General features: G+C 36.1%; 1 protein-coding gene across 1 annotated transcript in view; it reads left to right on the top strand.

The window, feature by feature from the left end:
* ACSS3 (acyl-CoA synthetase short-chain family member 3) overlaps nt 1-11,427 on the top strand; it is a gene marked incomplete at its 5' end in the record, with an annotated part of 74,183 nt that extends 62,756 nt beyond the window's left edge. The window contains 5 exons of the mRNA XM_008641131.2: nt 4,080-4,161; nt 5,160-5,282; nt 10,013-10,112; nt 10,196-10,371; nt 10,645-11,427. Coding sequence (XP_008639353.2) covers nt 4,080-4,161; nt 5,160-5,282; nt 10,013-10,112; nt 10,196-10,371; nt 10,645-10,710 — 547 coding nt within the window. The remainder of the gene's footprint in view (nt 1-4,079; nt 4,162-5,159; nt 5,283-10,012; nt 10,113-10,195; nt 10,372-10,644) is intronic.
* Nucleotides 11,428-11,902: the final 475 nt, after the last annotated feature.

Here is an 11,902-nt window from a genome sequence, read left to right as displayed (position 1 = left end):
TACTTTGATATTTTTCCAAGCACTTTCACTAGTTTTTGATGGCTTTTTCTCTTTTCCCACTAAAGCAAAATCCAAGTGAGATCAACTACTTTTATGACACCTTTCAGCTAACAGAAGTAGTATTTCATACAGACTGATGAATGTTCAAGATCATCTACTATTCTCTACACTTTTTCCTATGTTTTTGTTCCTAGAGTCTGAAAAAGCTTCCAGATGCCTTTCAAACTTGCAATCAAAAATTTTTATGAGTGATGTTTATGCCCAGCACTACATAAACTCTTGAGTAATAATTATAGCTGCCAGTCAAGATGATTTTGTTCCATTCAGAAGCCCAAACTCATTTAACAGTGGCTTATATTTGCTTTTACTGGCTGTAATGAACAGCCTCTGAGTATCATTGTCGACCATAAAATAAAAGGATATATTTTCTGAATTCCAGCAAGGTAACGTCTCCAATCATTTTTTACCTTCATTTCAGAAACCTGCTTTTCTGTGCAAATTCTCTTTTGAATTCTCTGTCTATAATTGCTTGGTTCCATTAACAAGGAATCTTACACCATTTTGATGAGTGGCATTCTGAAAGGATGTGGTATGTAGGAGTCAGATTTCTTGGGCTAAGGTAAAGGTGGGCTGTTCTGTGAAAAATAACCACCATTGTATGAAAAATAAATGAACTGTGAAACAATACTTATAAAAACAAATAATGATTGTAATTTAAAATTCTCTACCAGAAAGCAGTTACTGTTAAACTACTTCAGGTTTTTTGTGGTGCTGTCAAGCTGATTCATCTTAGTCTTTCCAATTTATAATGAAATTACCTGGTTATCTTTGTAAAATGTGACCAGAATGAATCTTTGTTAAATGAACCCATGTGATTTAAATCGTTAATTTACACAGTTTTCCTGGTTTTTCTGATGCTGTTTTAAATGTATTCAATCTTTAAATGAGAAATAGGCCTGGGTCTGTATTCTTGTACTTCAACAAATTTAATCTTAATTTCACTGGAGTAAATGGAGAATAGCATAATTTGTACTGCTGTTATTGTGCTGGTGAGAGAGAAAGTTAAAAGACAGCTAGGGAAATACAATAAATATGTCCCAAAGGGAAACCAAGCAAAGCAACTTCTTTGTACATTGTGAAAATGATGATGAAGGAACCTACCTCCTCCTGTCTTGTTCTTCTGTGATCCTGTCCCTTGTGAAAAGAAAGTGGGACCATCTGTGGAGAAATCATGCTTACTTATGCATACCCCGCATTTTTGGTCAATATATCCTCTTAGTAAAAATAGCTCCTAAAGTTCTTGAGTATCAACTCAGTTTTTGGACAAAGAGGCAACATTTTTTATATACTGAGTTATTGTGGGTGTGTGTTACATTTTCTAGGGCAAAAAGACCCAAATCAAACGTCTCAAAGTGTTTGGTTTCTTTTTTTAATGGAGTGGTTGAGAAAAGCAAGAGATGTTTGTTTTCAGATTGCTGTTATTTTCGGACTGTCTCATTTTATCTCTTCTGGCTCCTTGCATGTAATTATGATCCAGTTCTGCTTCCTTTGGTATTTATGGCAGCATTCCCACTGACAGCAGTGGTTTGGAGGTATATTTGGCTCTGGACATTTTAATTCTGATATCCTGACAAAATTTCAATATGCATAATTATATTCTGGCAAGATGAGTTCTACCTTTATTAATTTGCATTTGCACAGAACCTAGAAATTCTACTTGGTCATGATGCCAAGAACTCTGCTTTTATCAAAGATTCACATGTGCCCATTGCTCTGGAATTACTGTGCCTGAAAGACTAACATGGAAGAGGGCATTTACTTTTTGCTTAGTGAATGGGGTCCTAACTGTAATAGTCTTTCACAGAAAGCCATGGAAGCACATTTTCAGATGTTGTTTGTATTCTGCTATGATATGTGCTGTAGAGATACCTGTGATAGCCACTAGTTAAGCAGTTTGCTTTCCACAGGCTCACGAAATACGCTGTGTGGATGTATTTATCAGTACAGTTTTCCTAAAAGAAACAAACAAACAAGCAAAAAACCCCCACCAAACTAGAACATGAGACACCCCTGGTCTCCCCATCTGAAAGAAAAAAAAAAATCCAAACAAGGACAAGAAAACCAAATAGTGAAAGTGAGGATTGTATTTTTGGTGATATGTTCCACACTTCTATGTTTAGATTTCTAAACAATGACAGAAAGGAAAATGCTTTTCTAATTTCAGCAATAAAACTGTTTCTTTCTATTAAGTGACTAACTGCAAAGTACTGAATAGAGCTATGGGGAAATTAAGGACTTTGTCAATATGAATTGTTCTTTCTCTCCCATCACAAAGATGTTTCAGTCTGCTAAATAAATTTAAGGTGAAAAATTTGCAATGACTTGAGGCTGTTATGAATTGCTATGCTATTAGCAACCAGGCAACAGCAATAGTAACTGCCATTCTCTGGTGGCTTTTCTTGAATCTAAACAAGAGATTTTTTTTCTTTTAAACTCATGCATACGCAAACACTAGGATCAATATATTGTTTTCTAATCTTTCTTTCTAAGGCAAACACTCCATGGGTCATGTTTTTATATCACAGAGATTTTACTAAGCTTGAAAGGCTTAAAATAGGGCAGTGATTTTCTTCCAGATGGGCAGAAGCCAACCTGCCGTCCTGAACCCTGGGTGACTACTTGGGAAGTGTCTTGGCATTTCTGGCCATACCTTAACCGTACTTTCAAGGAACATCATTTACGGGATGTTTTGAGCCAGAACCCTCAGAGAAAAAGCAGTAATATTTATAGTAGTATATTCTATTATGCTAGCTCAGAATTAAGCTGAAAAAACTTGGTTTGTAAAAAATCAAGAATTCAAATCATTACTGGATGACGGCCTTTTCAGTGTAGTTTGTACTGTTTTTACCATAGTTAGGATTTTTTTAAAGTGTGTTTATTTATCTATCTATCTATAGATAAGTATTCTTTTTGTAAATGCAATGTTAGAAATGTACATGTGGCACCTGTTCTTGTTACTGACTGTCATAGGAGACTTGTAACGACACGAGAATTGCTATGCTACAGAGAACTGTTCCACTGCTAGAGATGTTGCCTTCTGGTGTGACAGGGATACTATCAGTAGGAAATAAAATACCTCTGGCTAAATATTTGCTAGTTAGCAACGCAGGCATAAGCTAGTAAAATCTATATGGTGCATTTATGATTTTATCGAAATAAATATGTTAGTTTACACAATCATTCTCTCTTGTTATTAGGGGTAACTTCCTAAAACTTGTGTTGATATGCCTGAATATATATATCTTAGGCAGTTAAAGAAATCTGTGTTTGACCCTGTCAGAGCTTTGAAGAAACAAGCACTCTGTTAGCTGAGGCTTCTGCAGCTTCTCTTCTTCTGACAGATGTGTATGTGAAGTGTCCCATATTTTCTCATGCCTATATCATTGACTGAAGAAGGGGTGTTTAGTATACATTCAAAACTCAACTAATAAAGCAATCCAGAATCTTGCAGCTTTAAGCACAACTATTTTAGAAAGTTCTATTAGTGAGTTGTATCAATATATTTTCAAAGACCTTATCCAGTATTTCCAATAATATTATGCACAGTTTAAATAGAAAAGCATTTTTATTCAGATTCTCATGATTGAAGTCCTTTGAGTTTTATCTTTTTACAAAAACTGAAGATCTTTGTCTGATAATTTGTCTTTCTATGCAGGTGTGAGTGTGTATGGGTGTTAGAGAAAGAGACACCTATAATAATGCAGTTGTCTGTACCATGGTGTGTATGCACAAATTACTGACAGATGCTTACAGTATATAGTGTTTAATAGACTGAGTATTATTTTACTGAGATGCTTGTATTATATAAAAGATAGGTCTGGATACAGTGCAGAGCTATATACATTTGATGACAATAATATATAGCCTTTTTTATCTCTTACCAGCATATTATTAAGCTGAACTGTTTTCTGATTGTGTAGACGATTATTTATCTGAAAACAAAGTGTGAATGGAGAGCATGAGTTGTATTTGTTATATCTGTTTTTCTTACTACTTCTCTCTGCTCTTTTCAATTTAAGGTTGCCTTTGCCTCCTGGAGCATTCTCAGGTCTTTGGGAAAATCAAGAAACTTTCGAGAAGTTGTATTTCCAAAAATTTCCAGTAAGAATTATGAAATCAATTATATAAACTTCTGGTAATGCTTCAGAATTGAATGATAATAGATTTAACCTGGGAAACAGTTTTATCATAAGTTGTCATAATTTAATTGGAGATAACTGATATATGTATATATAATTAAAACCATTTCAAGGTAAATCCTTTTTCATCTATAATTTTTTGTATGCTGTTGGTTTTTTTAAGATTTGAAACAGAAGAAATAAACCTTAAGCTTCTGAGCCAAAAAGTCACTTTATATCATTTAATCTAAGATATAAACCTGCAACCTTACACTAGCACAACTTCAAATACACTCCTCCTGTTGGCATGCAGCCCTGCTAGCTTGGTATCAGTCCAAAATTCACACTTGCCCACTGTGCACCTAAATACACTGGAGGCTTTTTGCTGCATTAGTTATGTTTCCTTGTCAGATGAACTATCCAAGGATTGTCTTCCTTCTTTCCTTGTAGAAATAGGTAGATTGGCCCTATACAAATGTTCAGAATGGAAGATTTGGCTCAATGAAAGTAAATGAGTGAATTGGTCACGCAGATTATTTTCCGTGTGCAATTGCATCATGATGACGATGTATGTTTGGATACAGCAAACAGGAGTATCTTTAGGAGCAATTATATTGCAGCATTATATTGCAGCATTATATTGCAGCAATTCCATTCTGCTTGTGTAGATCCGGGCAACATTATTCTCCAAGCTGTCAAGGATCAAAGTAAGCGAAGTCGGAAAAAAGTCAGGGTTTATCTATTGTCTTCTTCTCTGTATTAATAAAGACAACAAAACCTTTCTGGAAAGGGAGCTGCACAGGATAATATGACATAAAATGGTGAAAAATATTACAGAATTAAATCTTTTAAGCACCAAAAGCATATATAATTTGAAACAGATCTATTTTTTTTTGGGGGGGGGGGGGTGGTGCTCCTTGGTAAATTAAGGAATATTCCTAGTACTCTTTCTGAATTTATTTTGCATTGTGTTGTATTAAGGGATATTATGATACTATGGATGCTGGTTATATGGATGAAGATGGCTATCTATATGTCCTGTCTCGAGCTGATGATGTGATCAATGTTGCTGGACACAGGATTTCAGCAGGTGCGATTGAAGAGGTTAGCATTGCCCGACAACAAAATAGAAGAGTGAAAGATGAATAAAGCAAGCTGCGACTGAAAATTCCACAGTTCATCACATCTCAAAATCTCACACAGAAAGATCTCTCATATTCCTTCTGCTTGTTTTGTTTGCATTGCCATTGGTGCTTTTAACCAAAACATTTCCTGTTTCAGGTTCTTCCTATTAAGATGCTTTCCAGAAACATAACAAATTTAGTGAATAATAAGCAGTTTGTACCATGGGACTGATAAGGCAGGCATAATTTGGTATTTGAAGGTGGAGTTAAGGGGCAGTGTGGTGGCAGTATGGGAAGCATAACATATTTATTTGGGAATACATTAAGATAGTGTAGTGTCAGTGTGACATGTAGTTTCACCAGCTGCTGAAGTTACTTAGGAGTAGAAACTTTTTTCCTAAAATACAGTGCTCAGTGTTGGCTGATTTTTTTTTTCAGAGGTTAACAGTTCAGTGCTTTTTCTTGATTGGAAGACTCCACAGTTTTTTGACAGCTGTTTTGTCTCTTATTGTATGAGAAGTGCTAAATGAGCAACGAAAATTTCTGTAAAAAAGCCCTGCTGTTAAATTGAAAGTCATTAACATAATACCCATGCAACTCAAAAAAAGTTGAAAATGTGAAGTTCATGATAGTGTCTGAATTTCCTATGATTGTTCACTCACCTTTCTGGAGTCACTGTGATTGATTGCCAGTTACAAATTTCCCTGATGACATATCAATTACTTATTCAGGGAGTATAGGAAAAGGTGTGCTGTGCATGTACAAGAGAAAAGTACGCTTTTAAGAGCTCTGAATTTAACTGTTCACTGAATCAGAAACTAATCTGTGAATCATTTTTTGGTTTATAATGTCTGTTAGTCTAGTGCCTATTTTGTTTTTGGAGGCTAGAAAACTTAGAAGAGAATAGAAGAAAATCTGATTACACAGAAGTGAACAAATTCACATAAACATTAATCCATCAAGGATCGGTCAGCCGGGGAGCTGAAACAGCTGATTGGGTCTATGGAGATATAAAGGTGCTTTCAGTCTGCTTAAACCTCAAGTAGTTTTTTGTATTGCCTTACTAAAGCACAGCTGGAATCTCATCCCCACCCCTTACTGCTCTACTACTCATGGGCTGAGCTGGGCATTTTCTTTGCTTCAGCCTGAGTCTGAAGCTACAGTAACAAATGATGAATTGAATCACCTCCTCTGCTGTATTACCTTTGGATCCATCATACTGAGCTCAGTGTCTCTGTTTTTCTCCCTGCTAGTTAGGACTTTCCCCTAGAAACAAATAATGTTTCATCACTGTGACTTTCTAGAACCTTTTCTATTCACCTTTTGAACAAAGCTAAAAATGAAAGTGGTGTTAATGCATGCACAGCAAATTGCTAGTTAAATGGGAAGGTGTTAAGAAGACCACAATTAGCTCCTCAGTAAGATGAGTAAATACAGAATTAGAGGTCCATTGAATCACCATGTAATTGACAGTCATCTTGTTGAGCAAGTATGTTATCTACATTTACACTATAGCTGCATTACAAGCTTAACAAGTTTTTCCTTAGTGCTTTGACTAAGTGTTCCAGCTCTGTTATGTTCCAAACAATTAGTTCCTTTGTCTAACATATTTGTTAATACTATTGGAGCTCCGTGTTTGCTGCAATGCAGTAGATGTTACAGTTTACCTGGCCAATCAGTGAATGGTAGCCATTTTGGGAACCTCATCTTGTGTTGATCCATTCCTCTCTTTGGTCTGTAAATCTGTGGTGTCCCTTCTTGCCCCTTCCTGGAAAAAAAAAACCTTAATCAAATCTTAACTATCTGAGGCAACAGACTTGAAACTGGGGAATCTCTTTGCCCTGATCATGATGTTTCTGTCTGCTGCCATATTTGCCATCCATCCTTGTGCTCAGTGATACCAGGAAAACCATTTCACTTCCTCAAGTTTTTTATTACTTTTAAACAATTTTTAAATGTCTAGTGCTGTTTCTATTCTTTTCAGTTGTTTTATGAAGTTCGATAATTTTCAAATTAGTATTTACTGATTTCAGTCATTTGAAGTTAGCATTTGAAAAGTCAAAGGCATGTTGATAGAACTTTGGATAGACTGAAGAAAAATACTACAATAACTGCACTATTCCAGCTAACCATAAGACTTATGAATAAGTGACAGACTGGAATGACAAAAAAAAGCTGCAACAAAACAATCTGGCAACACTTAAGTCTCCACCTTAGGAGTCCTGTTGATGCCTGGTAGATAATTATAATATTTGATGGTAATGTCAGATTATTGTTGATCTTTTTCCTGTGTTCCTGTGGAAAACAGAATTTACTGTGGTTGTAGACTTAATAGTCTACTTTTCCATAATTCATTGTCTTTTCCTTTCCTGTTTTGGGGTTTTTTTGGTTATATATGTCTATCAGGTTTCTCTGGCCATATTCAAGAAGTGAGAGCAGGAAAAATGGATATTGATAGCAGGCTATGGAATGCATTACTGAGGCTCTGGCCTAGAAGTGACCAAAGTGCATTAAGTGTATATGATGCATTGAAACACTGTAGGGATTTGGACTTGCATAAGATTCATTCCTATATGATTTGTCAGTGTGGATACAATGACTTTTGGACTGCACCTGAATTCAAATGCATTTGTTTACATTCAGCTTTTTGTAGCATGCTCCTCTGCCCTTCTAATTCTGGGATAAACCCAGTGCACTCTTCTATAATTAGCTTGTGCACATCCTATTTAATTCCTGTGAAAAATAATCCAGTTTCAAAAGCTGTGCATAAATGGTCATGCTTCAGTGCTTTGATAGAGCATGCATCTACTGTTAGGTCAGTGTTTTCCATTTGCCTTTTTTCTGGCATGGGACATTTCTAGGATCATAGTTTGTGAAATGAGTGTAGCTTCTGACAAAGTGTGCTAGAAACACATTGAGCAAATTTATTTTGCTAAAAACTACTTGGTGTATTGAGACAAAGGACACAGACTCTGCTGGATGCTAGTAAAGCAGCAAGTAAAGCCAGTTTATTACAGAAATTTATTACAGCATTTTTAGTTCTCTAAGTTTGGGACAAATTCCTCTACTTAGACTTCCTTTGCCCCCATTCCCATAGCAACACTATCAAGTCCTTGCAGACACCCCGTTGCACCAATGGTGACCTCATCCGCATCATCTTTACGCCAAAGTGGTCAGGTTGTGGTGTCCTCTTCATTCTGTCTTTGCTTCCTATTTCTTGCCTTGAGTTGTATGTGTCGCACAGTTTCTACTGAACCAAGGCTAGAAGATCTATCAGCTATCAGCTTCCGTTGCTGTCTGGCTCCTGACAATGTGTGTTGTACTGACCATGACGCATGGAGCCAATTTCTTCTTCCTGTGTTGACTATAAAGCCTAAGGATGATGAAATCTGTTTTGAATGTGGGTTGTCATAGACCCTTTGAATTGTTCCTTCTCCCATCAGTTTCATAGGTCATACAAGAGCCTCCCTTTTGTTAATTGGAACAGCAGGGATTAGCTTTCTATTCTTTAAAGGTTTTTTTTCCTGTCTTCTCTGTGCTTTTTCTGTCTTTCTCATTTTCACACCATTGTATGAGTAGCCAATGCAAATGTGGTATTCCTACTTAATAAAAACAACCAAAAAGTGGCTTTATTCCTAAAACTTAGTCATCCCATTGCCTTTGATTTTGACAACAGAGTGCGTGAAGTTCAGTTATTAGCAAGCGCACAGCCCTTGTGTGCACAGATAAATTAAAAAGCACAATCACATTATGTGGCTTCTGTGTCAGGGTCAGGTTAGGTCCTCTTTGTGGTCGAGTCCAGAGGACTGAAAAGTGCTGAAAGCACTGTTGACAGCAAAATACCCCAAAGTGCACTGGAAAGAGCCAGTTGCTTTGGAAGAGGATTCACAACTGCTGGCATCTTAAGGCCAGCTTTGTCTCAGATTTGGTGACATACATCTTGGTATGTACTGAGACATCCTGGTGACTGTTTTCCAGGATGTGAGTATCTCAGCTGGCTAATTGGAAGGAAAAGAGCATCTCTTACTTTTTTTTACCTAAAAAAGAGTTTGAGATATTTTATCAATGTTATGTTGTGTAAACATGTTGTAGGAAGGAGGGAGCCTCTGGTTTAATTCCTTTTTTTGTCTCAGGAAGCTGAGACCTAATGTTTCCAAGAGAGTGAGCTGAGCTAGGCTGGCTGCAACCTGAAGCTTGGCATGTATTTGGCCTTGGTTGAAACTATGCTTTTATAGCAGCAAAGGACAATAAAATAAGAGTCAGAGAGAACGAACCAATACAACTTTATAATTCTTTATATAAATAGGAGTGCTTCTGTGGTTTTGGTCCTTACTCCATGCATTTAAGTCCCGTGTTACTCATAATGTTAGACAAATGTTGTTTGTTCCAGCAAAGATCTCACTAACAAAACCAAAGACGTGATACTCTTACAAAGCTGTAAGGAAATTACCTGTGGTTTGTTCAGTATTTCTATTTTGTGCTGCCAAAGTTTTTATTTCTTCTGTTAGTTTGAAAAACATGCGTGAGTATATATGGAAGTATATACACGTGTACATCTTGAACACATGTAATTGGAATCCTGAGGTGTAGCATCCTCTTGCTGTCAAAATGTAAGAAAAAGCCTATGTTTTATGTTTCTGACTATGCCATTTTTTCCACTGAAATGTTATCTATTATTAGTTCAGTTCAGTTTTCTTTTCTATCCCCCAGTGTATTCTCTTCCATCCTGCTGTTGCAGACTGTGCTGTTGTGGGCCAGGAGGATCCTTTAAAAGGACATGTTCCATTTGCACTGTGTGTACTGAGACAAGGTACTGAGAGCTCACTGATAACTGATATCACTAACACTTGCAAAAGTCTCAGAAGAGATAAAGGATTTTACCTTCTTCACTAGGTATTAAGACACAAGAGGATAAGATTTTGGAAGAGATTGTTGAACGAGTTCGGACCAACATTGGTCCAGTAGCGGCTTTCCAGAAGGGGATGTTTGTGACACAGCTACCTAAAACACGCTCTGGCAAAATTCCACGTTCTGCTCTTTCTGCACTTGTCAGTGGAAAGCCATACAAGGTAAGTTGGAGATGTTTGCTTCAATGAATTAGGCACAATGCACATCCAAAGGCACAACATGGTGGTTTTGATTCTCTTGACTGTTCTGCAACTGGTCTGTAACTTCAGGTAGTATTTTATGTTTTATTTCTATCGTAGATTATCCAAAAGATTTTCTTGTTTCAGAGCTTTACAGATACCTTTTTCTTGATTGCTTTTGAAGTACAAATTTAGAAGAATCTCTGAATGGAATTCTTATCTACTATCACATGCTTCTGTATTCTTCCTTTTCAGATAACACCAACCATTGAAGATGCTAGTGTGTTTAAACACATTGAAGAACTGCTAAAGAAAAATTAAATGGGGCAATACATAATAACAAGCATTTCAGTTATTCAAGTATACAAAGAAGCTTTTTTTTTGTTAAGAATACCACATTTTAAAAACAAGTGATGATTTGGGACTAAATATTTTTACGGCAGTAACATTACTGTGTTCTTTACCGTCTTGCTGCAGCCACTGACACATATTAAAGTCTCTGCATGCTGTCAATATATGCTGGTTATTAAGATGGCTAAGAATTGCAAATAGAATTCATACATTTCTGTAGTCTTAAAGAGAAGGAGTCATTGGATTATCCATCTTATATGGTGTCATGTAAGCTTACATTTCAGTCTGTTATTTTATAATGTGACCAGTAACTTGAGTTTAGCTAAAGCAGCTTACAAAAGGTAAGTCATGAACAGAGGACAGCAAAAACTAGGAATTCAATTGTGAAAATTGTTGCAGACACAAATTGTTCTTGTAAATTATAAGTATTTGTCTTTCAGATTTTTCTAAAATTAAAAATTTCAAGATTAGTTCTCTTGATTACAGTTTCTTTTTTTTCCTAAATCTTTCTGCTATAAGTCAGATTCCTGTAATTTTTTTTTTTTACTCAATAACTTTCTGAAGAGTCTTTTTTGTAAAATGATAAATAATTTCTGGCTTTCAAATCTCTGAAAATCTTGATTTGTCCACAGTAATATTCAGAAAAACCCATGTATGTTAAATAAAGACAGGCATTTACCCTTTGCATTTCCTGGTAATTTTTTTTTTTTTGTGGTTTGTATCCCTTATGATAAGGACAACTGGAATGTGCTTTTGCTGCCATAATTAAACATTTTAGGCTGAGATACATATAACCAAGAAATTTAGCAAATATGGATACTAAGCAGCCTATTCTGGACTTTGTAGGCCATTTCAGACTTGTTACAGAGTTCCCAACAAGCCAGGGGATGGAGGATACACTTTCTACATAACACTACTTCTCAAACTTCAGGTATTTAATTGAACAATATATGTAAAAGTCCTTTTAAAAATAAATGCTCCCAGTAAAGTTTAAAAGTAGAGAAGTTACCCAAACTCAGCAGTGCTTACCAGGGGAAGAAAGAGTAAGTAACAGACAAATCAGATGATGGCGTTGCATAAGAGAGGTCCTCAAAAGAGTCCAGAAATACTGTGTGGGGGGTAGAGGTAAGGATGATATCCCTGTAAAGTGATGAAATAAACC

Source organism: Corvus brachyrhynchos, unplaced genomic scaffold, assembly GCF_000691975.1.
Source record: "Corvus brachyrhynchos isolate BGI_N302 unplaced genomic scaffold, ASM69197v1 scaffold9, whole genome shotgun sequence".
In the NCBI taxonomy this organism is placed as follows: domain Eukaryota; kingdom Metazoa; phylum Chordata; class Aves; order Passeriformes; family Corvidae; genus Corvus; species Corvus brachyrhynchos.
The sequence above is the reverse complement of the archived record's forward strand: the minus strand, read 5'-3'. Positions and strand labels throughout refer to the sequence as shown.